General features: G+C 48.0%; 2 protein-coding genes across 17 annotated transcripts in view; one reads left to right on the top strand and one right to left on the bottom strand.

Annotated features, from left to right (window-relative positions):
• Window positions 1–1,593: 1,593 nt before the first annotated feature.
• IL13RA2 (interleukin 13 receptor subunit alpha 2) lies at window positions 1,594–21,661 on the top strand. The gene is made up of 9 exons (XM_049827547.1): window positions 1,594–1,653; window positions 9,152–9,325; window positions 12,442–12,593; window positions 15,519–15,672; window positions 16,133–16,253; window positions 17,867–18,051; window positions 19,175–19,332; window positions 20,132–20,276; window positions 20,909–21,661. The coding sequence occupies exons 2-9, from the start codon at window positions 9,187–9,189 to the stop codon at window positions 21,013–21,015; spliced, it is 1,161 nt and encodes a 386-aa protein (XP_049683504.1). The 5' UTR covers window positions 1,594–1,653; window positions 9,152–9,186; the 3' UTR covers window positions 21,016–21,661.
• Window positions 12,625–26,722, bottom strand: part of HTR2C (5-hydroxytryptamine receptor 2C) — a 119,132-nt gene continuing 105,034 nt past the window's right edge. For 3 of the 16 annotated variants that reach the window (XR_007509405.1, XR_007509407.1, XR_007509409.1), the window contains exons 10-12: window positions 25,507–26,572; window positions 25,316–25,416; window positions 22,074–22,160 (exon numbers count right to left, since the gene is read on the bottom strand). The gene's annotated coding sequence lies outside the window, so the exon portion shown is untranslated. Of the gene's footprint in view, window positions 14,981–16,249; window positions 16,792–22,073; window positions 22,161–25,315; window positions 25,417–25,506; window positions 26,573–26,722 lie in introns of those variants that run through there. The other 13 variants (XR_007509410.1, XR_007509412.1, XR_007509411.1 and 10 more) reach the window with 9 other exon arrangements.

Genomic DNA, 26,722 nt, shown 5'->3' with positions numbered 1-26,722 from the left:
GTTTACATTGGTGATCCCTGGCCACCATATGAGCCACAGAAGTCACGGGAGAGTGGGCCAGCACTCCTGTCCCCTCCAGAGGCACCCTGAGCTCCAGGAAAACCACCTGCCTCCAGGGTAAATGCTTATATGCCTTGGGGTTGCAGCTCAGGGTTCAAGGACCAGTCTGCAATAACGATCTGGACCTTGCTCTTTCTCCTGCGTTTGCCAGCTGCCCTGCTCATGCATTGACCCTGTGCTCACCCCTCTGGATCTGGCTGCCAGATCCTGCTCACAGCAGCAGAGGCAGGATCAGGCTCTGACTGCAAAGCGCCTCCAGGACTCACCGGTTGCACTGTTATGGTGGAAGGACCTCTTCTCCCAGCCAGCCTCCTGGGGCTGCTTGGCCGTCCTGGGGTCCCTGCGAGATGGACCTGTCCTGCGTGGGCTGGGGGCCCAGCAGTGGCTGAGGGGGTGACGGCGGCTCAGCCCCTGGCAGATTCTGCCCTGACCGGGGCAGCGGCAGTGCTGCGTCCACACTGGAGACGAAGGCAGGAGGGAAAAACAAAGTGAGCAGGAATTGCCAGATCTTCCGCCAGCCCAGGTTAGGGCATGCAGCTGTACAGAATATCTGTCTTTTACACTTATCGCTCCCACTGCACATTGATCACACCAGAAGCACCGCTGCCAACAACTCTGTAAACGCTCCGGTACAAGACAGTGGATGGAGTTTAAAGGAGAAAAGGGGAAACTTATTTTGTTTGTCCTAAGGGCTCAGAGGCTTGTAGAGGAAAATTAATTTTTAAAAAAATGATGCAGAGAGATCAAAGCCATGAGGTTATTCTAACTTTAAGATGGCCTGAAAGCTGAGATGGAGCACCAGCTCCTTTTGCTGTCAGTGCTGGTGCCGGCAGAGGCAGCTGGTCTCTGGATGTCAGGCACGCTGCTTTGCCCATCGCATCTCCTTCCCCATTCGTGCTCTCAGGGCTGATCTGCAGTGTACTGCACCGCTGCCAGGCTTTTTTTCCCAGTTACTGTGAAAGCACTTCATGTGAAATGTTTCTGCTTTCGTAACAACTCTCTAGACCTATTTTTTTTTTGTCTATTTAATTCTGGAGCAACCTGAAATCAAGATTGGAAGTAATTACCACTGTCCTGCGAAACCTGGCATGTTAAATTAAGAAGATTAAAACCCACAAGCAGAACACAAATCTACTTTTGGGGCCAAATGCTGCTGGGAAAAAAACCTGGCATAAGGCAGGGCAGGTGACCTGTGGGGAGTGGGATGCTGGTGCGATGCCAGCCAGCACCATCCTGCTGGAGGGAGGCTGGGCTGAGACCTGGGCATTCATCACAGGCAAAAGGCCGAGTGTGGCCCTGGCAGGGCTCAGCCATCCCAGCAGGAGAGCCCTGAGGATGCGGCAGGATGACATTTTTTTCCCCCCTATATTTAGCACTGAAGTAGCTATTGAAATCCTGGCTGCTGTCCGTCACACTGCTCTGGTGACAAAGCTGCTTTTTGGAACCGCACGAGGTTCTCGGCACAGTGCTGCACACTCAGTTCTTCAACAGCACGTTGGCAAACAGCCGGGGAGCTTGTTCTGCTCGCTCCAGTAACTGCAGGTCGAGCTGGGTTCAGGATTGCGCAAAGGTTTAAGACTTGTGCCATTCCAGGTAAACTCATTTTTGCAGCTGGGCTCAAAGCCACGTGGTGGGAAGACTTCGGTCTTTCCTAAGACAGCCTCTGGGCTGGCTGGGGGACCCACGTATCCACCTGTGGGAGCCGATGGGTTTGGTGGGAAGAAGCAAATGAAGGTTGTTTTGTAACTCTGAATGAGCAACTACACGGTCACAGCCTGGTGCCCAGGAGGCTGCGGTTGGTTCCTGCCCGACCTGCAGGACAGACAGGGGAGGACAGTGTGGATGGGAGCAATTTATCTTTGGATGTTTTCAGGTTCTCTGCTCCAGACAGGCTCATGGCTCAGTCTGATGGGTGTGAGGTGTTATTTCTGTCTGCGCTTGCCTGAGGAACAGAAAGTGGTCCTGGAGCAGCCCTGGGCTTCCCTGTATGGGGCCAGCAGCTCCCACTGCCTCTGGGCAGCACAGGTCCGAGTCTGCAGACGGTGGGGAACAAGAGGAACAGGAGAAATGGCACCTTCCTGGGCACCAGGGATGCACAGATCTTCCCATAAACCCTGCATCCCCTGGCAGAGCCTGCCATAGCCACAGGGCCCCAGTGCACCCGGTGCTCATGATGCTGGGACCAGTCAGGTCTGCCAAGGGCAGCCATGAAGCGGAGCTCTGTCTGCAGGCATATGTAGGGTGGCTCTTTGTCCCCCCAGCTCCTGCTGGGAGCTATGTCAGAGCCTTCCTGTTCTGGAGATGATTTTTAGCTTCTTTTGCATTTCTGTCTGGATGTATTTGTGGCCCATTTATTAGCAGTTGTTGCTCTGCCAGCTTTGTGTCTTTATTTCAATTCTTCCTGTAATGCCCTGGTGCATTTAGCGGCAGAACTTGGGCTCTGATGTGCCTGGTTGTGCTCCGGATCACCTTCCAGCTTGCTGGTCCCCATCATCCCCACAGCCCTCCCTGCACATCCCTGGCCCCTGGAGCCCATCTCTGCTGCAGGCTGGTTCCCTACACATTGGTCAATGCTGTCTAATTCCTCAGCCTGCCTCGTATTTTTTTTCTACAAAAATTTTATGTGTAGGGTAGAACCTAGTCATCGAGTTGTTTGTTAAAAGCTGCCACTGTGCCACAATAAGAATGAAATTATTCTCATGGGCTCTGCTAAACACCCAGCTCAAGCCCAGCTGCATGGGAGGGAGAGTCAGAGCAAGTCCATGTGTGGGCAAAGGGCATGCGCAGGTTGTGGAAGAACTTGCTTGAGGAGCAGAAGACGATGACTCGGTGTGATGTGAAGACAGAAGCCAGCAGGTTGTGGATGCTTCATTCAGAGTGTGCTCCCAAGGCAGGAGACATTGTCTGCACAGACACCATTTCATCAGCTATTACAGGAAACCAAGATGATCAGGATGAGTCAGGGGCGCCTCTTACGCAGCAGGTAACCTGCAGCGGAGTAAGCTGAAAGGCAGAGGGAGTGTGTGACGTTTGGCTTTCGGCTGGACGGACCTGTCTGAAAACAGAATTGATTACAGAAAGCAAAGATTTCAGTGGTGCCAGCTCTATGGCAGCCGCCTTGTTGGCTTACGTGATACAGGCACATTCAAACAGCTGCTGTCCGTTCTTTGAGATGCCATCTAAGCCAGGATTAGTCCCCAACAGTAGCCATCAGCAAAGAAATAGGGAAAACTGAGGTCTCCACTCACCACAAGAATAAATATTGACACTGGGCATTGCTAGAGAGTCTGGATTCCTTCCATGATTTCCTGAAGTCCCATGGAAGCAGTAAGTGTTTAATTTATTAAAGCAAAGGGGATTTTTCTTGCAACACTCAGTCTGTCGCCACTGCCCCATGCTCCTCTTCTTAGCATGTCTCCTCGTTGTGACATGCCCTTTTTGGTGCAATTCATAATGCTGTGCTGGAGGCCATAGGTCTGTTTGGAATTGCAGAGGCTCTTATTCCGGCGCCTTGAAAAGAGGTTGTTTAATGCAAGTTATATAAAAGAAACTGGCTTCCCTGAAACATGAGGCAGTTAAGAGCCTTTTACAAGTCATTGATTTTTCCTGCCACTGGCAATTTCAAAACCATCCCTTTGGATCAAATGAAACATGCTGTTCAGTACCAAATGGTCTGTTCATAGCTGGAGCCTTTTAATTTTTATTTTTTCGAATGGGAAGCTACTTCTAAACATGGAGCTGAATTGCAAAGTTGAAAGCTTTTATTCTGAACTATCAGGTCCCAATATTTTAATATAAGAAGGCAAGGGATTGCTTGACAGAACCAATTTAGCACAACTGGGATGACTGTATCAAGTATATTTTAACCAAAAGAGATTTGGCTCATTTTTTTGGACTTAGCTCCAGTAATGAGCTTTGCTAATCGCTTTGCTGTTACAATGTTTCAGCAACAATGCTGCTTTTCCTTTATTTCCTCAAATATACTCAAAGTGGATTTTTATAGAAGTGCTTTTTAATTTCTGCACCCATCTGCCTAGCATAATTGTCAGAGGCCAAGGACCCAGCCCAGGGGCTTCTCTGGTCTTTGAAAGCTTTAGCTCTTTTATTAATCTTGGCCCTGTAGAGCAGCTGTGAGGCTCTGGGACCTGGCCAGGCTCCTGGAGGAGGAGGAAGCTCCTGCAAGATGTTCGTGAGCACATAGTGACTCCAGGATCACTCACCCGGCTGATAAACCCCCAAAAATCTCATTTGTGAGCAAAGCAGACAAGTCAGTGGTGCTTCCAAATACAGTTGAGATGGGGAAGGCAGCCATGCAAACAGGAAAAAGATCCCCATGGCTTTGCCCATTGCTGGGCACAGGGGTGTCTTGCTGCCGATACCACGGGGCTCCGAGGAAAGGTGGGCGCAGGGCACAGCAGTGGGTGGCTGAGCCCAGCCAGCAGCTATGCCGGCCACGGTGCTTGGGGACAGCTCGGTGCACGGGGGGTTTGCCAGGGCACCCTCCCAGTTGCGTGCGCGGCTTGCTGGTGAGCCAAAGCGAGTATGTTTTTATTACGCCCTTCTTCCATGAACTTGCCTTCACCTTATGCAGGAGTTTTTTGCAACTTAACCCCATTTGCAGAATAGTTAGTATGATGCAAATGGCCCGGCTGTCCCTGCCCTGAGCTCGAGGCCACAAAGCTCTGGTCCAGCACGTGCAGGGATTTGCCCTCTGTTTCCCACAGCTTGCTAGGGCATTGCTGGCAGCTACAGCCAGTAAGGTCAAAATAAGCCGAGGTCTGAGCACGTGGCCTTTGCAGAGCTGTGCCCTGAGCCACCGCTCTCTCTCCCGCCCACGGGCAGTGCCTCCACTCAGCACCGCTGGAACAAGGCACGGATCCCCCCAGCTTGCCCTCAGCTGACCTCCTCCTCCCGGACCAGACCAGCGTGGGCGTTGCATTAACACTGGCAAGGGGAGGAACGCACCACAAGCGTCAGGTACCAGCACAAGGAGGGGACAAGAAAAGCATCTGTAGTTTGCAAAGGGAGCTGGTTTAGGCAGGAGGGCTGTGGGAGGAGGCTGGACTGGCAGGCGCTTCTCAGCAAGGAGTTCCACTCACTGCTCCTCCCTGGGTGCTCCAGCGCTGCTGGCTGCGTCATGGAGCCTTATTGTTGCAAACCCCAACTATGTTTTTTTCCAACCTAATTTTCTCAGGAACTGACCCAGTTCTAGCACTCAGGAACTGGCATTCACCCTACTGGCATATGTTTCTCATCTGTTTCAAATGATCTGTCCAGTGCGACCTTTTCTGCTTAAGTAGCTTACACAGTGAAAATACATGAATGTTAAATCCTAATCTTGCATAACTCTGAAAGCAGGACCATACATTTACCAGCAACAAGGGACTTTTTTTGTCCATCCTTCACAGAAAGTAGGAAGGAAACAGCCAGCACTGTGTAACTGCAGCGAAGGGAGAACTCACCCATAACCCCCTCACCTCCAAAATTCATGGGCGCTCAAGGCAACAGGGTTTGTACTACCCATTCCTGCTGCTTTTTGCTTTGGAAAGATGAAAAGCAAGTGGATGTTCACCTGTTCTAGTAGTCTGCAACCACGGGCAAAGCCCCCAATGGCTTTCTGGGCCCATTTCCCAACCAAATGACACCGCAGATCAGGATAGTAGTGGGTCATGGGCTTCCTGGTTCCTCCCTTCAGACCTCCCATTGGCGCCCATTAGGACTAACTGGTCTTCAGAGTCCAAGTGCTCTTCCTTATTCTCATCTGTTTTCAAAGCTGTGCACACAGCAGTTGGTGTCTGTTCTGGGAGGCAGTTGCTATAACCAGACGTATGGGATCACTTTTTATCTTTAGCGTAGCGAAAGGTAAAAAGGTTCTGAAATTTTGCTTACAACTGCCTTGAAAGTTCAAAAAGTTCAAAGTGTGAAGGATGGTCATGCTCGTTCCATTGGTACCTACCTTCAAAGCATCTTACTGGAGCCAGAACCAAATAGCTATGATGTGATGGGAATGGCTTCACACCTGAAAAGTGACTGTGCCTCCCTCAGGTCTGCACAGCCAACGCAGCAGGCTGGCAGCGCTGCCCTGCCTGAGCGCGCATCTACCTGCGCACGCACAGTGAAATGGAGAGGATAACTGGCAGGTGGGAAGGGGCCTGATGCTGCCTTTGCTGCTCCAGAGCATTCCCATTGACTCCAAGTGGGAAGCAATAACACATTCATTGGAGCATCAATTCAAACAGTGATACCGTAAGTCTTGTACAGGTGCTTGGAGAGCAGTTTTCTTCCTAACGAGAAGTGCTCCTTCAGTTGCTGATGCTGTTTCTCATGTTCTTAGTATGTCTGAACTGTTTCTCAATATGCTTAAATTTGGCCATGGGAAGATCCAGCTTCAGCCACAGCCCGTTGCTTGTTGGGGCACGCGCTCCACACCTCCAGTCTTCCCGAAACGTCCTTTATTGTCCCTCCTGGAGGGGAGTTGCTGCAACCAACTTCCCTTGACTCACGCAAGGCAACATGGAAATGACCCACCCATTTATTAGCTGATCCTTTAGCATAGCAACAGGAATCATGAGATGTTTTTTCAGCGAGGTGTATTCAGTATCAGAGCTCTCACCTGGGGCAAACCAGGTGTGGTTGAAGCACCCACTCCTTGCAAAGGGTGCTCCAGGCTGAGGGTGAGGGAGGGCTCACAGGGGGATGCAGGGAAGGAGAGATGATGTAAATGGTGACAGGCAAGGCTGTACAAGGGTCGTGTTGACCAGCTGTGCTGATGTGCCTAGTCCACAGGAAAGGAGCGAGGGGATGGGTAATTTTATGTATTTTCTGCAGAGCCCTGAGGCGCAGGAGCAGCTGGATTGTCTCCGGAGCCAGTAACGCCAGCAAGCTCTGGGCGAGGTGCTGTGGTGGGTCAAACTGGGGCTGGCCCCAGGGGACCGCCAGCCGGAGCCACATGGACCAAGGTGCTGCGTGGGCCGCGGCTCCCAGGTGCCAGGGACAGCTGTGTGCTGCCACTGCTGCAAGGGGTCAGGCAGCCTCTGGCATTTAATGAGTCATTTAAACATCTCAAACATACTTTTGACCTACTTTAGCACAGTTATAGCAACAATTAGCACCAACACCTCATAAATCAGTGTCATCTCTGGTGCTGGCTTATTAAAGCGTCTAAAGGCAAGAGCTGTAACGTTGCAATGTGGCATCTGATCCCTCAAGAGAACAGTCGGGCCTCTTTAAAAACCTCCAAATTTCTACAAAATGCAAAGTTTTGAGCAGACCAGCTATGAGGCTGCTAAGGAGCTCGGCACGCCAGAGGCAGACAGGCTGCCATGTACATAGAGGTCCAGGTAAGAGCACTTTGCTGGTTTTAAATCTTTCTGTGTAAGCCTTTGTTTATTTTTACTTGCCTTATGAAACCGTGTGAATATGTTAAAATTAATTGTACTGGAAATGGAAAAAGCTTCCTCCACTAATATTCATGCACAGTCCTTAGATGCTGTTACTCACCAGCTGTGAGTTATAGCTGATGCTTTTCCTGGCTCTGTAAGACAACTCTCCTTACCATTGCATCCTGCTACTTAATTATGAGACCTTTCCGAGGCAGAGACTTATGCATACAGCCAGGTTTGTACTGACACAAGTTTTATGTTGTGTTCAATATGTTAGGAAGTAATTCCGGTCCTTTCTTCTGACTGGAACTTCTCCATATGTTCTCATCTCACAGTGAAACAGAAAAATTACTGGTATTGCTTACACTTATGTAATGGACTTGGAGGGATTTGATATTGATTTAAATTGAAAATTAGCTGTTAAAACTGTTATGTATTTTTAGTTGCTGCCATGTGTTGCCAGTTAGTATTTCTGGTTAATTTAAACTCCCTTCCCCCCTCACCCCCAACCTGTCTCCTCACTTCTTCTTCAAATGATGGGGTTTTTGTTGGCCCCAACCCTCAGATTTCCCTAGGTCCCTCTGTCTTGAAGCTCTGCCTTTCAGTAGACCCGCAATTTCGTATTGTTGCACTGTAGCCAGAGGTGCTGAGGAGTAAGCAGCCATGCCAGAGCATGACCTGGGAGTCCACCTTCTATTGCCAAGCTCTGTAGACAATGTAAAGCGAGTTTGTAATCTGAAAAGAGCTCAGTGTGTGTTCACGTAGATGTTGCCGTTTTCTTACAGAAACAGAGCTAAAACAGTGGTTTCAAGCTTTCAGAAAGATTGATATCAATATCTAATCTATATGATCTCTCTCTCCCTACCTCTATCTAATCTATATCTATACCTGTATCTATATGTAAAAATTAAAGAAAAAAATAATATTCTTTTTACCTGTAATCCGTGTGCTTTCTGGCATAGGGAAGCAGGCTGGGCTGGTGTGTCCATAAGCAGCGATTCCTACCCACCTTCAGCATGAAATCTGAAGGAAGCAGAAAAGTCCCCCCTGGAAATTACTCCTCTCTCCCTCTCAGTCTCCATCTTCCCTCCAGCAGACCTGCTCAGGAACAGAAATCTTTCCCCTTCCAAAATTATCATGACAACTAAGATTTCTCAGAAGCATTCCTACCATTTCGGGTTTTTTTGTTGGAGGGTGACTTAGAAAGGAAATTATCTCCTTTTTTTTTTTTTTTTTTTTTTGGTCACCAAATCCTTAAACAGGATAGCCAAAAGCACTGGTGACAGCTGCATAAGATGTGTCTATTTATCGAATTGAATAAGGCAATGCTCAGGCATTCTATTTTGTGGTTTTTTTTTTAAATGAAAATGGCATTGGTCGGAGGCACTTCCTATGGCAGGCAGGTTAGTTGCTTGGCTGCGTTACTCTTTCCACAGAAGACATGCAGCAGAAGGCTTGGTGACTGAAGTACAGGCTGACGTGCCTTTGGAGAATGTGCTTAGCTAGCCAGAAACTATTTCAAATGAAGCCCAAGTCATCCATGTGTTGTCAGCCCCAAAAGTTACAAATAAAAAAAGTCCTCTGGGAAATGATTAATCAGACTTGGTAAACAAGTAAAAAGGCACTTGTTGTCAGTGCTCACCCTGCAGAGGGAATGCCAGGGCCCCACTGATGTGCTGAAGCCTTTCAATGCTGCTTTATTTCTCCAGCCTCCTTGCACACGTGCTGCAGGACTGCTTTTCTGATGCCACACACCTTCCAGCAGGAATCCCTGCCGTCCTACCTTGGAATGGCTCTCCGGTGGCTTTACACGCTCTCTGTGGCACTGGTGTGGGGCTGCGTGGTGTCGTCCTCCTCCTCCTCCTCCTCCTCCCACACCACAGGTAAAACCCGGCGTGTCGTTTGCATTGCTGTGTAACATGGGCTTCACGTTAACTGGGGCCCTTTATGAAGTTAGTCCTTCAACTGAAGCTTTTCTTGTGTGTGTTAACAGTGAGTGGCTGATTTATAAACCTGTAATCAATTGTGTAAATATATTGTGTGTTTAGTGGATATTTTTCTGAGTAACTTCAAAAGGACCAGAAGCTGCCTTTGGTATATTGTTTGATAGAGAGTTATTAAATATAAATACCACGTGGATACATAAATGCTCCTGAATGTGGTTCCAGACAGACAGACTGTGCTAGGTGTAAGAAATCCAAGTCTTATCCATAATTGGAGAATAATACTTTCTTCTAAAAAAATACTGCTTTGCAAGCTATGATCCATGGCAATGGCACTTCAAGCACCCTTTGCTTCAAGCCCTTGAGCACCTCTTTGCTGTACTGCACCCGACAGCTCCAGCACTTTTGGCCTCTGGGAGCTGGGACTTTGCACCCAAAAGCTTTTCTTCTTCAGAGAGATGGCGAGTAGGTCTGGCCATCCCTGCTGCAGCTGCTGCATGGTGGAGAGGTGAAAACTTGGCCAGGAGGGCACTGAGAAGCTCCTGTCCTGCCAGCCAGCACGCATAGAAAGCTGCCAGCAAACGTGCCACTGCCACAACAAGCAAAGCAGCATTGCCTTTAAAATGGGCTTCTCAAAACACAGAAGTTGCCTGTACCTCTCTGACCATCGCCGAGAAGTGCAGACATAGAAGATAGGGGGAGCACGTGGCAGGCTGCCATTTTTCCACTGGCAAAATAGGCAGAAAATAGCGAACCTGCCTGCTGCTTGTACCACCTAAGGCACCACATGGCATGGGGCTAGGCAGCAGGAGGCAGCTGGGGATAAGCAGGCAGTTCATCATCAAAGCTGGGATGTTCGAGTAAGTGTGCACAGCAGCCAGGAGCGGGTGGCCATGAGGGCTGCGGCTGTCTAGCCAGCACATCACTACCTGACTCACCGCCATGCAAATCGGGTAGAGAAGTTGTTGGGTTTTTTTTCCTCAAGAAACATTCAGGAGCAGCTTTCCTTCAAGACTCAGTAACAAACCAGAGTATTTCTAGTCCTGTGTTCTGTATGAATGATGTGAGTGAAGCTGTTTGTCATGTAATATTGTGAAAATGAGAAACTGCAAGAGGCAGTGCTGACATTTAAAAAACAATCAAATTCCAGAACGCAAGCCACATCCCAGAAAGAAGCTTTGCCATTCCCTCTGAAATCCATTCAAAAATTATTTTGCAAGAACTGCTGTTTACAGTTGCAATTGTTTTGAAAAAATAGTACTGTCTTGTTCAAGCTCAGGATGGAAACTTTCCAGTAAGAAATTCTGGTTTTGACCAATCTAAACCTCTCTTGACAGCTTATTACCAGGCTCATGACAAAGGCTAGTAGCTTTTTGCTTCCTTGTTTGCATAGCTGCAAGGCTCAGCGTTTATCCACTCAGGAGGAGCTTCCTGAGCGCAGGCGAGTCCAGCCTGCAGCCCTGCCAGCAGATCTCCTCGGCCAGCCTGTTATGGAAATTACGCGTGCCAGCCACCATAACAGGGTTTGACTCTAGGACGTGGTGCGCTTGCGATGTGGAAACCTTCCCTCATGCCAGCCCTGGCGGGCCCTCAGCCCGGGCTGGCCGGTGGGAGGAAGACCCCTTCGCCTTCTCCCCCTTCCCTCCTTGGCGTAGCTATAAATGGCCTTTCTGGATGAGCCACTGAGTCATTTTTTAGCAGCTGCAGGTCTTCAAGCGCCATTCCCGCAGGCTTGCTGTCCCCCACGCTGCTTAACCCTCTCCTGGATCTTTTGCATGTTTGCCAAGACCCAGGAGGTGTGGGATGCCCTAACCTCCCCCCTACCTCTGATGGTCACCAAAAGCCCAGCTTGAGCTCTCTTTGCACAGGCAGAGCTGCCTGTGCCCCTACTCCCCCTCCTCTGCTCATGCTGGAAAATCTGTGCCTGTCATAGCATGGTGAGATCAGACCCTCGCCTCCTGCAGGAGCACGGGGCTGCTGAATACAAGATGTCGCACATGCAGGGCCATGCCCCATCGCCCCTGGCGCTGGAGCAAGCCCACCACCACCCTCTTGAGTCCAGGCTGCATTCATGGGACTCACAGCTGGTGGGAGGGAGAGTGTTTTACTTGTTACACAGAAAAATAGAAAAAAATCTAGTTTTCCTCCACATTATTGTAGTCTATTGTTTCTTGCCCCAGCACCCCCCTAAATACATTGCCATGATATCTTACTTTGCCATCTAACGTAACAACAAATCTCCCATGGAGCTTTTCATGCTGGGTAAAGTGGGATCTTAAGACTGCTGCCTAAGGTGTGTTTCATTTGGGAAAGTTTCCTTAGAAGAAACATGAATGACAGCTCCATACAGAGCTGGGCTTTTAGGAAGCATGTCTTAGTACAGAATTCATCCATAATATATGCTGATTTATTAACATATGGCAGCAATACACCTTACAATAGCTTAATAAAAGCCAGATTGGCTGTAAAAGCATATTTTTGTATAGCAACTCTCTGCTTTTCTGCTTCTGCATGGGTTTTATCTTGGTTTTTTCATTAATCTTCAATATACTTGAAAGGAATATTTAAAGAAATATGGGTGATTTGTGTCTGTTACAGTTCAGGAACATAAATATCCCTGACAGCATGCTGTAATCTTTCATTCTATGTTGGTGTATCTGCTGCAATATTTGCAAGGATACTTGTCCTGACAGTGGTAAACATTAGGAGTTAAAAGTAAGCAAATACAGGACTTGAAAGGTCATCCCAGAACAGTAGTTTTGCTTAAAACATCTTGAAAGAGTGTCAAAGAAGATGTGGCATTCTTTGTGTCTTTTCAATGGCCCTTGAGTGTTTCCTCTGAGCATCAGCAAAAACTGGGTTTTGGTGGGTAGACAGGAGTACAGCTTATGTCTGTTTGTTGAGAACAGGCTATCAAGTAGCCAGGGCTGGACCTGGACCAGCAGTGCTTCCCTCCACATCCAGCAGCTGCATTTGTCATCTCCTCAAATGTCACAACTTTTTTTTTTTCTTTACATTGACACTCCGTTTTACCCTCTGCTTTGTTTTCAATGTAGTTGCTCCCCCACAAGACCTTCAGATCACTGATCCTGGACTCTTAGGTTCTCTCGATATAGAGTGGAAACCTCCACCCAATGTACAAACCTTCAGTGAATGCACAGTAAAATACAGGTTTGAATATCGCAGTGCTGGTGACAGAGACTGGAAGGTAAGACAAAGCACGGTTTAATCCTCTTAAATCCAGGCTATTGGTCTGCCTTTAGTTTCTGCATAGGTTTATGTTTGCATTTGAAGGAGAAGTAGTACCAAAACAGTTCCAGCTTTCCATGAAAAAGACAGACTGTTCCAGTTATTTGAATCTTTTGCCAGATAAGAATGTGTTTCAAAATGTAACAGCAGCAGCAGCCAGAGAGGGGCTATTTCTGTCAGAGGGTGTGGTGCTTGCTGCCAAAAATAATCCCATAATATCTGGTAGCATTCTTCATTGTAAAAGGCACTGCACGTTTTAGAAAGTCTTTATGGGGCTTGAACTGAAATGCAGTGTCAACAGATCCTTAGGGATGCAAAGTGGTGAATAAATGAAAGATTAAATTTAATTAATTAGCCTAATTCTCTAACATTCCCTTTATCCAGAAGTGTGTTTCTAATTACCATTTACTTTTGTCTTTTAGATATGTTGACTCTAACTCAGCTGTATGATAAAATTGTCAGTCTTCTCTCATTGATGTGTAGCAGCGCAATAGCAGACAGGCACAGTACAGAAAGGGTTGTAGGAATGTATTTTGGGAGTGCTTAGAAGATGAAAGCTGCTGCAGGATTAGGAAGGTAAATGGAGTGGGGAGAGGAGAAACACATCAGTAAGCTGTTTGGTTGGCACAAGGTACTGAGGAACACATGAAAAAAATGCTGAGGACGTCCCCCAACAACCCAAAATACAGACTGGTGTCCTGAAAGTAAGGGAGGACTTTTGCACAATCCTGAAGCAGGAGTGCTAGACAGCTTGCCAACTCCAGAGACCAGGGAGAGAGAGAAGGAGCAGTCCCACTGGGTTAGCAGTTCTGTGGATCCCAGCCTCTTGCTGTGAACAGGTTCGGCATGTCCTGCATGAGCTGGTCATCCGCTTCATCCGCACAAGGCGGCAGAGCCAAGGCTGCGTCACGGTTTCAGCCCAGCTGGTACCATGAAGGCACTCGCTCACTCCTTCCGCCACAGTTGGATGAGGAGGAGAAAATATAAAGAGACGCTCGTGGGTTGAGACAAGGACAGGGAGGGATCACTCGCCAATTATAGTCACGGGCAAAACACAGACTCAACTTGGGGAAAAACCAAAATCAATTTAATTTGTTACCATTCAAATCAAAGCAGGGTAATGAGAAGTAAACCCAAACCTTAGAACACCTTCCCCTCACCCGTTCCTCCTTTCCAGCTCAACTCCACTCCCAGATTCTCTCCCTCCTCCCTCCAGCAGCGCAGGGGGACGAAGAATGGGGTTTATGGTCAGTTGATCACACGTTGTCTCTGCCGCTCCTTCCTCCTCAGGGGGAGGACTCCTCACTCTTCCCCTGCTCTGCCGTGGGCTCCTCTCTCCCCGGGCTGCAGGTGGGCATCTGCTCCCCCGCTCCCCTCCGCGGGCTGGGGGGGACAGCCTGCCGTCTCACCGCGGGCTGCGGGGGCATCCCCTCCTCCGGAACACCTCCTCCCCTCCTTCTTCACTGACCTCAGTGTCTGCAGAGGGGTTCCTCTCACATTCCAATCTCCTTCCCCGCTGCAGGTTCCCCTTCTTAAGTATGTTCTCCCAGAGGCACTACCGCCATTGCTGATGGGCTCAGCCTTGGCCAGCGGCAGGTCCGACCTGGAGCCGGGGAAGCTTCTAGCAGCTTCTCACAGGAGACACCCTTGCAACCCCTTCCCCCCAACCCAAAGAGGCTGCCAGGCTGTGCTCAGCCACGCACAAACAGCCATCCCACGGGAACCTGCAGAGGTGGAAGAGCAGGGTACCTCCCATGCTGTTTCAGTTATGAGTTGTAATTGCAAGAGCATGGAACGAGGCTCTTTGACCTGACATCCGTCAATGACGCACATCACACTCCAAGCCACACAGCAGTGTGCAGCTGTGCAGATTCTTCTATGATGATTTTAACTAGGATTTTAAAAGCACAGAGGAAAAAAAATACGCAGCTTTAAAAAACAATTCCATAAATCACATGTAATAAAAGTATCTTATACAAGGCAGGCCTAAAAAAGTAGAAAAGTACACCTCTGGTACCTTGCCAAAACCTTGACCCCAGATAAGGTCGCAAAGAAGAGTCAGTCTGACAAAAATCCATGGGACATCAGTGGAAGCAAGAGTCATCAATGTCTGTTAGAAACACATGGCTCAACATGGCTCTTTCTTACACTCCAGGACTGCTGACAAAAAGCTTGACTGTGGGCTGTGCCGTTGCAGTTCCTGCTGCAGCACATGTATGCATTTTACGGCACATTACTTCTGTCCTGCTTGGGCTAATGCGACACCTTCTCCTTCTCGTCATTTGTTGTAACTCTTGCCAACAACTCTTGTTATTTTTCCCTTGCGTAAAGTAAGGGGGAGTAAGTCTGAGGGAAAAAAAAAAAAGAAATACCTTTAGAGGCGCTGCTCAAAACATCCCACAAAGGGCTAAGCCCAACGGCATGCGGCGGTGAGCCTGCACTGCGCTGCCTGGCTGCTGCTCCGTGCTCGCAGGGTGTGGCGGTGCTTCCCGTGGGAACCATCAGTTACAAGACTCTTTCTTCCTTCTGTTTCTGATTACCTCACGTAACAAACAAGTGCCTGTTATCTGGATTTACGGTGGTCTCCTCGCCAGACCCTCCCCAGTGCTCCTGGCTGGTGGGGATCCCTTGTACCACAGTCTGCTCTGTCTTGTCATTGCTGGTGTCCTGTGAGGTGGAGGGACTCAAAGCTGGTGAGGCTGGGCAGAGCAGGTGGTACGAGAGTGCTGGAGAAGCACTGGGCACGAGAAGCAGGACAGAAATGTAAAGAACCGTTAAAGCACACAAATGAGCCTACTCACAGCTAGAGCAGGAGCCATGGTAGCTAATTCTGCAGTCCGCTTAGTGACAAAAGAGGTGCTTATAAAGCCTGTCTTTCAACCAGGTTATTTTTACTAGGAAGCTAAAATTCAGAGTTGGATTTGACCTCAGCAGGACTGCTGAAGTGAAGGTGCAAACACTGCTGGAAGGACGGTGTACTGATGATGTGGAGGTGCAAAGTGACTGGATTTATGCTACCTTTCAGGTCCCATTGCAAGGTTAGGAGCAGCCTTCAGCACCTGGTGTAGTTTTGCAGTTTGCATGAGCCTGTTGCATGAACCACTGCTGGCCTGAGGGTTGCTGGGTGGATAAACCATTGCAGGGCTTGTTGAAGTGTAAGACACCAGCACATCTCTGCTTCCACTGGCTGTGGTTGTGGTTACTGGATCCTTGGGGCTCATTTCCCTCTGCCCGTACCCTGGCTCTGCTGGGTTGCCCCGCACGAGCTCCACGGCTGAATGAAGAGGTCAGTTATACATCTTTCTGCTCTAGGTACAGTGAACTGGCTGTTATAGGAAACGGAGCACTTGGCAGCAAAACTAATAATGGTGACTGGCCTTTTCTTTTGCTTTTTTGTCTTTCAACTGCAGCACAATTGTTCAAAGATGTAAAATGATATTTCTGCTGGGCCTGACTGGTACATTGCTGAATAGTGGTTATTTCCTTCTTATTTGACAGGAAAACTGGAATCAAAGGTTCAGAAATTCCACTGTGTCTATCATAACTGGGAATACCTCAAGTGCACTTGGCAACCAGGTCTCCTCGCTCCTCGTGGTGTACATTATGGGCTATATTATTGGTATGTCTCAGCAAAATAGAAAAACATTCAGGCAGCAATCAAGTGAACGTCTCAGGCATTGCTATTACATGATCCACCCAGAACGAGCAGAAATAATGCTCCAAGCAACATGTGCCTTTGGGCAAGGAAATACCAAATCCCTGCTTCCTTTCTTAAAATCAGGCTCATGCTGACCTTCTACAGGGAGTGCCTTCTTCCTTCCTCTTTTGCCTTTTATTCACACCCGTGGAGTGCTTTCTGCATGTTGTCCACCACGAAGCCTTGTGCTTTCCCTTTGCTGAACATACCCGGATCATTCTGGCTGCACATTTCCCTTGATCACAGTGCATATATCTCTATAAGATAGGATTCAGCAGGAGGTTACCAAGCTCAGTGAAACCTATACAAAGAGCAGGGCTTCTTTGCAACTAACAGTTTTAGTCTTCAAATATATTTTCATAGCCTTAGCACATTTCATACAAGCAAACATGCTGCTGAAAGGTAGTAATAATGCATGTTTCTCAGTCATTTTTTTATACTGCTGCCTGATGATTCTGTTCTGCAAGAAAAACAAAGCCAGACTTAGTGGTTTAGGGCAAAGTAAATGCTGTATTTGTGCTTCAATTCCAATGACACTATGGTAAGGATGACTAGTTAGGAAATCATTGGGTTTCACACCTTTGGGCTACGTGTAGAAAATCATAGCTGCTTTTTAAAAAGAGTTTCCATGTAACTCTTGGAAATGGTCTTCAAAGCAGAAACACTGATTTAAAAACATTTTGCTAACTACAAAGGTCTGCTTGAAGGAAACCATGGAAATTCATGATTTGTTCCTTAAAAAAAACCCCCAAACCCACAAAAAATCCCCAGCAAACCCACCCTTAAACTGCCTGTAACAAAACCAGGCACTAACCAGCAGGAGTCTTAAAAGCTAATATGAAACACCACCTAGTACTTCCAGGATGGGGCAGCAGCTAAGCTTTGGGGAGTGGCCCCAAAAGACAGGAGGCAGGTTGAGAGGATTGGGTCGTGGTTGCACATTAGCTAATAACCAGCAGAACCCTTCCTCGCTCCCACCCCTGGGTTTCCATTACATGTCCATGTAGATGCATGGGACCTACGAGCAATCAGCTACAGCAGCTCGTTAACCCTCATTACATTCATGGGACATGTCACCTGCCACAAACTGCTGCATTTTGGCTTGGGAGGAGACCTTTCTGCAGTTCCAGAGTTGGTAGCTGATGCTGCCGTAAGTGCTGCATGGGAGGATGGCTGCCTCTGTGAGTAAGGGCCAGATCCTGCCCCGGCTTCACTCACACAGTGGCACCTCGTGAGGCCTCTTGTGCTCCAGGAATGGGCGTGAGGCGAGGCTGACACAGCCTACAAACCAACCTGGGAAGCCATCTGTGCATATTAATTTGGTTTGTTTTCTCCTCCCCACACTTTTCCCATAGCAGTAGTCCAGGTGACAGAGGCATAACACTGTGCTTTGGATCACTTGTGAAAGGCAAAGTGTGGGTAGGATATAGGCAATACTCGAGACAGGTCCAATCTTAAAAAAAGGCCTTATCCAAGTAGTGACTGCCATTGCTGTGTTTATTTTTTTTCTTTCTGTTTTCCTAATACATTGCTAGGTACGAGGGACTGAGCCATGCGGTGCAGTGTGATGACTATATTCAGGATCATGATATAAACATCGGCTGCATATTGCAAAATCTGAGCCAGGCAGAATATAAGGATCTGAACGTTTGTGTCAATGGTTCAGCGGCAGCCACTCTGCTACGGCCGTTGTATGTCACCCTTCGCCTTCACAACCTAGGTAACACCGGCAGGAAAGTACTGGGGCTCTTTCTGGGGACCCGCATGGCCACCACACACCCAAGGCTCACGTCTTGCACAAGGGGGCTCAAACAAATGTGTGCTCTTGTAGATGGGTGGCTGTAATGTGTCTGGGTGGATTTCCCCCTGGAGAAGGGACTGTGGCATGTGCCACACAGGACTTCAGTTTCCAGCAGTGGTTGCAAGTGAGCACCACCACTCAGCACCCACCCTGGAGGATCAGTGGGTGCCTCCAAGTGCTGTGCTTGGCAGCTGGACAACTTGGGACATAAATGGTCTGCTGGGCAGATGACAGAGCGGCTATGGTTTTTTTGGCTCTAGCAGCACCACCACAGCGGTGGCTTCATTTACTTCTGCTGGAATTGAAACCACTGCTCTGCTCCTGCAACCACGGGAGAGATCTTTGGGATTTTCTGTTCAAACCAAGCTAAGGGCTGGAGAGAATTGAGTGCAAGGTGTGATGGGGTCTGCCAGAGCAAAAGTGGTTTTCAAACCCATCAGAGACAGGGAAAGGAAGCAAAACACAGCATGATGTATAACCCAATATATGCACTCTTTATTATGGGCGCTTACCACGCTGATGCATTTACCCATATGTAAATGCCAGGGGGATAGATAGCTAGTCCTCCAGTTAAGCCACTGGGCTAATAAGCAGGATTTCTGCATGCAATTAGTGCTGCCATGTGCTTCATGTGTGGTTTTCAGCATCTGGCATGAACCAGAGCCTCTCCTGGGATGCAGAGAGCGTCAGGCCAACACTGTTGCAGTGTCTTACTGCAGAGGGAGGGCTGGCCACCCACACCGCGAGGGCACAGCGGTGCCAAGCACAGCACTCGCACCCCAGCATTTTAAAACCCCTGCACCGCAGCTCAGAGTAATGGACCTAGCCCAGCCCACATGTCACGTTAAAATAAAAATACTACCCTCCAGCCTCAGTGACATCCTGCTCCTGCAGCATCATGGCTGATAGCAATGGGACCTCAGAAAACACATCAACAGGGAAAAGGGGCAGGGGTTGGCGGTGATTAACCTGAAGCCTTTCCCACCAGAAGCTGTTTGATTGCACCGCCTGACCGTCTCTCTCTGTGTTCCCTGCCCCCCAGCAAAGCCCTCGCCCCCGAAGCAGCTGGTGGTTTCCATGTCAGCATCTGAGGAGCTCCACGTGGCGTGGGACCCGCCGGGTGGCGAAACGCCGCCCCAGTGCCTGGAGTACGAGGTTCAGCTGGCAGAAGATCTGGAGGAGGCCAAGGCTGCCTGGGCGGTAGGGACGGCACGCACTGTGCCGCAGGGAGGGGAACGGGGTGGGGAGCCCTGCCTGATGGTCGGCAGCGAGGAGGCACGCCGGAAAACTGGGGTTCACACTGAGTTGCAGATGGGGTGTTAGCTACCCTGTGCACGGACTGTGCAGAGACGTTATCTGGTGCTGACCAGCTGCTCCACTGTACGTGCTCCTAGTTAACACCCTGACATCCAGCCGCAGCATTTGCTTTAGCAGTAACACATCCCAGCATGAGTCTCTGAGCAATTGCTTTCTCAGGCCTCCAGCCTGTTCTCTCAGAAAGCTGTCATCATGGAAATGGTGATGATGGTCCAATGAAACTACAAATCCAGTCTCTCCAAAGAAGTGGCCTGGGACACAACATGTCTTTTATGCATGGTGCTTTTTCCTTGTACATTATCCAGGTGCAGTTTTGATAGCAAAAATGGCAAGAACTAATTAATCATAGGGGGCATCTGAAGGAAATTTTTTCTTTTATTGCTATATTCTACATGAGTCGTCTTAGCTAATTTAATGAAAGATTCCATAAATTAACAGGCAGAAATGGCAACATACACGATGGTGCCCCCCAGAATGTATGTATTTTCAGATTCATCTCCATTGTAATCTTCTTGGCATTAGCTGGTCCAAAACTATTATGAAATCATTTAAAACCGCCAAAACATAATCCAAGGGTTTGCAGAGCCTGGAGATTATGTTCAGAAACATCTGGCCATGCCAGAGAACTACTGGTGGTGACACGTAATTCCTTGACATTTGTTCTCTCTGTTTTGTTTCTCAGTCTGTGTCAACCCAAATGGAGACTGCTTTAACAATTTCCAGAGCAAATCAAAGCCACATTTCATGTGTTCGTGTCAGGGGGAGAACAAATATTTTCTGTGCTGACCAGGGCTTTTGGAGTGAATGGACGCAGGAGTGTTTCTCTGGTATGGAATCGAAAGTAACCAGCATTTCTTTTACACCCTTTATAAAGCCTGTTTGGGACCAAGTGCCAGTGGCTGCCATGAGCATCTGCTGGTGTCCAGCACTGGAGCCGGGATCCTGCTTTAGTGTCAGCCTACTCCAGCACAGCCATTCCTACAGCTTTGCATCTCCAGTGCACTTAGCTGGCGAGCCCCAAAATATTAACGCTTCTGCACCAGCACCTTTCCCCGCTGCACAAGGACAGCTGTGATGGAGGAGTGACTGCTTCGCAAGAGAGGGCACATGTTACTCGGTGTCTCTCCACAGGGCATCCTCCTGGCTGCCCCACACCACGGATCAGCACCTTTGCACCCCATAGGCTTTATAGGGCTGTCTCCGAGTGCACTGGCTCTGCTGCAAGGTGCAGAAGGCAGGGAAGAGGCACATAGTGGTGCTGAAGGAGTATGTTACCCTATACAGTAACATATACCTGGATGTATCTGTGATAAATAAATAAAGAAAGAAAGAAACAAAGAAAGAAAGGGTAACAAATGTGGACACACTGAGTTTGCATTTGAGCCCAAGCTTTGTAAGAGGTAATATGACCCGTTCTGGAAGCTAGCATTTTTTTATTTGCTGTCATTTATCTTTGCAGTGTCCAGAAAAGAGGACAAGCAGCTATTTATCCTCATTCCAGTCATTCTGAGTTTGTCAAGTAGCCTTGTAATATTTATGTTGATTGGCCAGTGCAAGAAAAGGTAAGCACCAAGGCAGCCTGTTCATGCAATGTGCTTTTATGTGGGTGTCTCAGACTACAGTTAGAAATGAAAACGTATTAAATATTAAGTGCCAAATGTTAATAGATGCTTTAAGATTGGACACCAAACAACAGTTTATTTTCAGGAAACAACCTTGTAAGTGTGGCTGTTCCTGATATGAAATGCCTTACAACAACCCATAAACTCACAGCAGAGACCCAAATCCTGCTCATACAAGCTCAGACTTCTGTTAAATGCAGGAACATTGCTTGCATGCGCAGCAGCATAAATAGTAGCATTATCTTGCCCCAAACCACTCGGGCAGCAGAGATTTGTAGTGGTTGTGTTAAAGAAAAGCCATTTTTATGGGCTAAGGCCTCATTCTCTTTGTGCTCCCATCCCAGTCATTTGCATTCATGCCAATGACGGCACATGAGGAAAGCAGATGAAGTGGATGAATTTGCCCATATCCAAATTATTGGTATTGATAACATTTTCTTCAGGTCTGAAGGATTACTTAGAGAGAACCAATCCCCTAGTACTGATAACTTATCTTTTCCTTATGACCATATAGTGTAAGCAAGTAGATAGCTTTTCTAATATGCCTTTTAAGGCATCACTGATGAAGGAGAACTGACTATAGAAATACCTTTGTGTTGTCCTCAGAGATTTGGTAGTTGAATGCTCGGAGGCACACACTCCATCTTTGTTTTGTATCCACCTTTCAAATGTTTTGGTTTATGAAATTGGAACAAAGTGTAGATGCTAGCAAGAAAACTGTGGAAAGCGAATGCTTCCTGCATTGCCACTGGGATGCAGCGATGTGTGACGAGGATGCTGTAGAGTGTCCCCAGCTGACTCTTGGTGCTGGGAATAACAGTCTGTGCCCATTTCAGATCCCCAGCAGGAAAGCCACTGCATGCATCGGTGGGATGCTAACTCTGCTTGCGACTACCATACCACTTGTGTTTGATGGATTGCTCTTAGAACATCATCCCAAGGACAGCTGAGAAGCCCTGAGCTTTCTGTAGTCCACGTGGGTCTTCCCTTCCTGCTTCCATTAGTGGGGCTTGTTGTTGCAAGTCAAGTCCTCAGCGGGCTCAGGAAAACATTGGAGGAGTTTTAAACTGCCCCTGGAGCGAGCCGTTTCTGGTAACAGGACAAGGGAGAAAAAGGAGGCAGTGGAAACTGCCATGAATAAAGATAACATGCTCCTCTGTGGGTTTGGTTTTTTCATTTAAGGACTCTAGAAATCTGTCAACAGGACACACACTGAAGGGCAGCACCTCACTCACAAAAAATGCTAGGTACAAACACCTGCATCTAGCCACTGTACCCCACCTCGCTCTCACCTCATCTTCCTAGCTCCCAAATACTCAGTCTGCTGAGAGCATCTGAATGCTGAATGTGAGCTCCGTGAACTGTTTATTTCGTTAACTGATATGCCTTATATGTTGCAAAGCTGAAGTGGGGAGGCCTGGAGAGAAACTTTTGCTGTAAAAAGGCATGATCACAGCTACTGCAAAGGACAGATGCTTCAGAGAAGTGAGGGTTACTCTGGCAAAGACAGTGCGGGAACTTCTGTAGGAAGCTCCACTGGTACCAGAATTCAATGAAGCACCCAAGATGTCTCTGAGCACCATGTATTCAGCTGATGAGATTGCTGACTGATTTTTAAGGAACCATTCTTTATGATGATGATAAAAATATTTAAAAAAGGTCAGCATTAGATGAGACACTGTCCTCCAAGCCCATTCTGGGGGTTTTTTTTGGTCAAAGGACTAACCAACTAAAACCCAGAGATTTAGTGTGCTTTCATTTCATCTGAACAACCCAGAAAACATATTTTCTTGCAGAAGCATTTATTCAAACTGGGAATTTCTAGTGAACAGTGGAAGCTCAGTGAGAAAATCAAGTTTGCGTCAATCAGCTATGTAAAAAGCCATGTTAATCCAATCAACACAGCAAGTGCTGTCTTACACATCCAACTGCAAAATTATTCAGTCACTATCAGCTGCTTCCACTGCTAAATGGGCAACAACCCAATGTTATTTGGGGAGCAACCAAAGGAGGAGAGCACCAGAAAAAAATGGTCTATGCACAGACTGGAGCAGAAATGAAGTTTCCTGGCTGTTGTTATTTTGATGAGACACAACCTCTGCCTCTATTGTCTCCTGAGGCTTCTGGCCAGCCAGCATGGGATGGCTTTACATTTAAAAATACCCATAAGCATGCAACAGGCATTGAAATACTGTGTTTTACGGTGATGATTGCAGCACATTAGAATTGGAGAAGGGAGCTGGACTTGCAAGGCACTGACCGATCTAACACAGTAGGCAAAAGGAAGCAGGAATAAAGCTGGCTTGGCCCAGAAGCAGCGCCCCACCCCAATGTAGGGACACTCGCCCTGCAGACATCTCCAAAACATGCTCATCAGAGCAATTCAAGGGAATGCATGGTTCATACAACAGGCCAGATGCAGGAGGCTCAGGACAGCATTTCCTCCTCTGTGTGATGGGAGAGAGCAGTTCTTTGGTTGGTGCCCTCCTGCCAGCTGCAGAGTCTCCTTCCTTCCCCCTCTGGTCTCCAGCGGGATTTTTGCAGTGACAAGGGGCACAGCCCTTCACCACAGCTGCCCCTGGCCGGCACAGCGCAAATATTTTGCTCTGACTTGCTCTGGAGGCTGGCCTGTGTGTGCCTCCCTGCAGAGCAAAAGGCCATCAGGGCAGGGCAGTCTCTGGGAGGACTGAGCCTGGATGTGCTGCTCTGCAACACCAGGTGAGCAGAGATGCTCCGCCAAGCTCATTCTAAGGTTTTTGGGTACTTTCAGGAACTAGAGGACTTTGGCACATACAGAACTGGGTAGCATTTGGGTTATGGGTTTTCAGAACTGGCACAAGGGCGACAGTTACTCCACTAATAATAATGGTTAAAACCAGAAAAAGCACTAGAGAAAACTACTGGAAAGAGTCCCATTGAGATTTGCCGTTACTGGAAATAACTCCTGGTAGGCCTCTGATGTTCTGCCAACCTCTTAAGAAGTTTAAACATCTAGTGAAAACCACATGAGTACATTGTGAACTTCCCCCAGAGGAAAACTGAGGTGGGCAGCTAGAGCCCACCCTGCTGCCCTGGGTACATCTGATGTGATCTCACCCATTTCACCATGTGGGAACGCTGAGCACAGGCATTCGGAGTGGGAAGAACGGTGCGGGAACCCCGGCCTCCTGGATGGGTTTAAGGTGGGTTAAAGTTTCTAGTCTAATTTTGTCCAAAAAGAGGTAAGAAGGGAAGAAGAACTAACGAGAATGGGTGCAGGTAAGAGGTGGCAAAGGAATGGATGTTGTATCTTGCTGCAGCTAGACCTCACCCCAGAAAAGATCAGAGCTATTTCAGTAACCACAAAATATAAAAGTTAGGCTGAAGCCTGCCTAGAAACCTGCCTAGTAACAGTGTGATAAATTAAGTACATCTACTTATGGTATCTGTATGCCGCAGCTTTACAGGAGTGTTTAGGTAAGGGAAGCTGGGCTTGTCCCTGGCACGGGGCTCCCTGCTCACCAAACTCACCCTGGCAGAGGGTCCTTGCTGCAGCAGCAAGACACCGCCCCACCCCCTTTCTCACAGCAGCACATCTGCAGCATGTGCAAAATTTAATCCTAATAGGTGGCCAGCTGCTAGTCCTTCCTAACATCCTGAGCCTTGCTAGAATTTCAGTAGTATGCGCTTTTTTGCCTGTTTATAGAATTACACTAATTATGTATTTCTTTCACACAGTATTTGCATTACAGTGGTTTAATTAATTTGCTGTAGTCCATAATAAATATTTTCAGTAAAGCACTTTCAAAATTCCTCCTTTGGCATACTCTGCTCTTATTGTTCCCTGCTCATGTCTGGGTTCCCTGGTGCTTTTACCATCTTAGCCCCAAATGTCTGGTGAGGCATGTCTTTGCCAAACATACAAAGAGAACTCCTTTGCATACCCCTGAGTTTAGGGTCTTCTTTCTGTCTTTGACTGATAAAGTCTTAGAGTCATTTGTTGAAGAATGAAAAGCAACCTTTCCTACAGAGTTTTTTTTCCCTAGAGAATGTCAATACTTGTCAAACATATGAAAGCACGATCCTGTGCATGCTGCAGGGAAATGTAAAATCAATTTGCATCTGTCATATTCTAACTGCTTTGGGGAAGTAGCAAAACAGGGAAGGCGAATGCCAAGGTCTCTGAACTCACAAAATCGCCCTCCTTCTCTCACTTAGGTCTATTTCAAGCTACTAACAAGAGAATAATTTGAAAACCAGTTTACCTTCTGTTTCCTCATTTTCCATCCTCGTATTTTTTCATTTTTCTGACTGGCCTCTAAATGCAAGATTTTGAAGTGTTTCAACCACTATAACCTGCCAATGGCTGAAAGACATAAAACAAGGCTTGCACCTCTCAGCAGCTCTTTACTCCTCTTGCACTTGAGGAAATGAAAATGCAGAAGTTGTATCTCACCGGCTGAGGCATCTCTGCTGAAGTTTTCCATCCCGTACAGGCGCTAGAAACTCCATGGCCACTGGGTGTCAGCATCTGTGCTTGGACGCAGAGGAGGAGGAAAGCAGGTGCAGCATCGCTGCCGCCAGAATTCAGTATTTAGTGCATGAAAATTAAATAGAAGGGACAATGGCGCTCTCACTCTAAGACAGATGAGGTTTGTTCTTTTTGTACTGCTAGGCGGAGAAGCGTCACACCTCTGCTCTATCATTCGGCGCCAGGCTGACTGCCAGGTAACATCACCCTTCATGTTTACACACCACCATTGACCATGGTTCAGTGCTGCTGTGCTGACTGGGAGCTGTGTCTCCCGTGGCATGTGCCAGCCAGAAGCAGTCCCTGCCCTCCCTCCCACGCTCATGCCACCGAGCACCCACAGAAATACCCCGTCGGCTCAAACTGGAGGCTTGGCCGAGCGGGGACTGCGCCCTGCTCTACGTCCCTGCCTCACTCTGGAATCAGCTCCTGCGTCCCCCAGCAGCCCTGGGTCTCGGCACCCATCCCCAAGACACTGCAGCTCTAGGGAGTACCTAGATCCTGAAAGGACATAATGCGACACAGGTGTTCTGGCTTCAGCTTCTAGATGTCAAAGCTTTGGGAGTGCAGTAACTAATGATATCATCTAAAACCTAAAGAGCTTCATGGGCCATGGCAGGTTTGCAGCTCACTGCCTTGTGCAGCAGGGTACATTCGAGAGCACTGTCAAGCTCTTTATGTCTATGTGGAAGCTGAATTTTCTCAGGAGGGTCTGTGGTTCTCATAGCTTCAAGGCAAACAAGTACATCTGATGCATGTGCTTAACAAAACAATTTGAGGCAGCATATTGTGGCTGAGCTGTCTGAACAGCTTGAAACAGCTCTGCAAACCGTCTGTGTCAAGATCCTCTTCCGGAGTACAGAGAGATAAAATAACCAGCTGAGAAACGACGGCCACCGCAAGGTTTGCAACAAAACTGAGTATTCACCTCCCTCCCTGGGCTGGTTGCCTCCTGTATGGGATTGCCGTCCAGACGTACCATGGGATTGCTCTGCTCAGGAAAAAAACCCACCATTCAGCAGTTATGCCACGAGACGCATTTCAAAAAAAAGAAAACTAATTTAAAAATCTTAAACATGGCCTTGACATCTCCTTTTCTGATGGCTCTGCCCTGGAAACAACCTCAGTGTTTAAGCAGGTC

Source organism: Accipiter gentilis, chromosome 24 (assembly GCF_929443795.1).
Source record: "Accipiter gentilis chromosome 24, bAccGen1.1, whole genome shotgun sequence".
In the NCBI taxonomy this organism is placed as follows: domain Eukaryota; kingdom Metazoa; phylum Chordata; class Aves; order Accipitriformes; family Accipitridae; genus Astur; species Astur gentilis.
This window is presented reverse-complemented; position numbering and strand designations above follow the sequence as displayed.

Bases quoted from the DNA above. Each gene is read 5' to 3' on its own strand.
- IL13RA2 (XM_049827547.1), top strand. From the start codon at position 9,187: ATGCCACACACCTTCCAGCAGGAATCCCTGCCGTCCTACCTTGGAATG. The intron at 12,594-15,518 runs GTAAGACAAAGC...TCTTTCAACCAG, and splicing joins CTGGTGACAGAGACTGGAAG to GTTATTTTTACTAGGAAGCT. The intron at 18,052-19,174 runs GTAACACCGGCA...CCTGCCCCCCAG, and splicing joins CCTTCGCCTTCACAACCTAG to CAAAGCCCTCGCCCCCGAAG.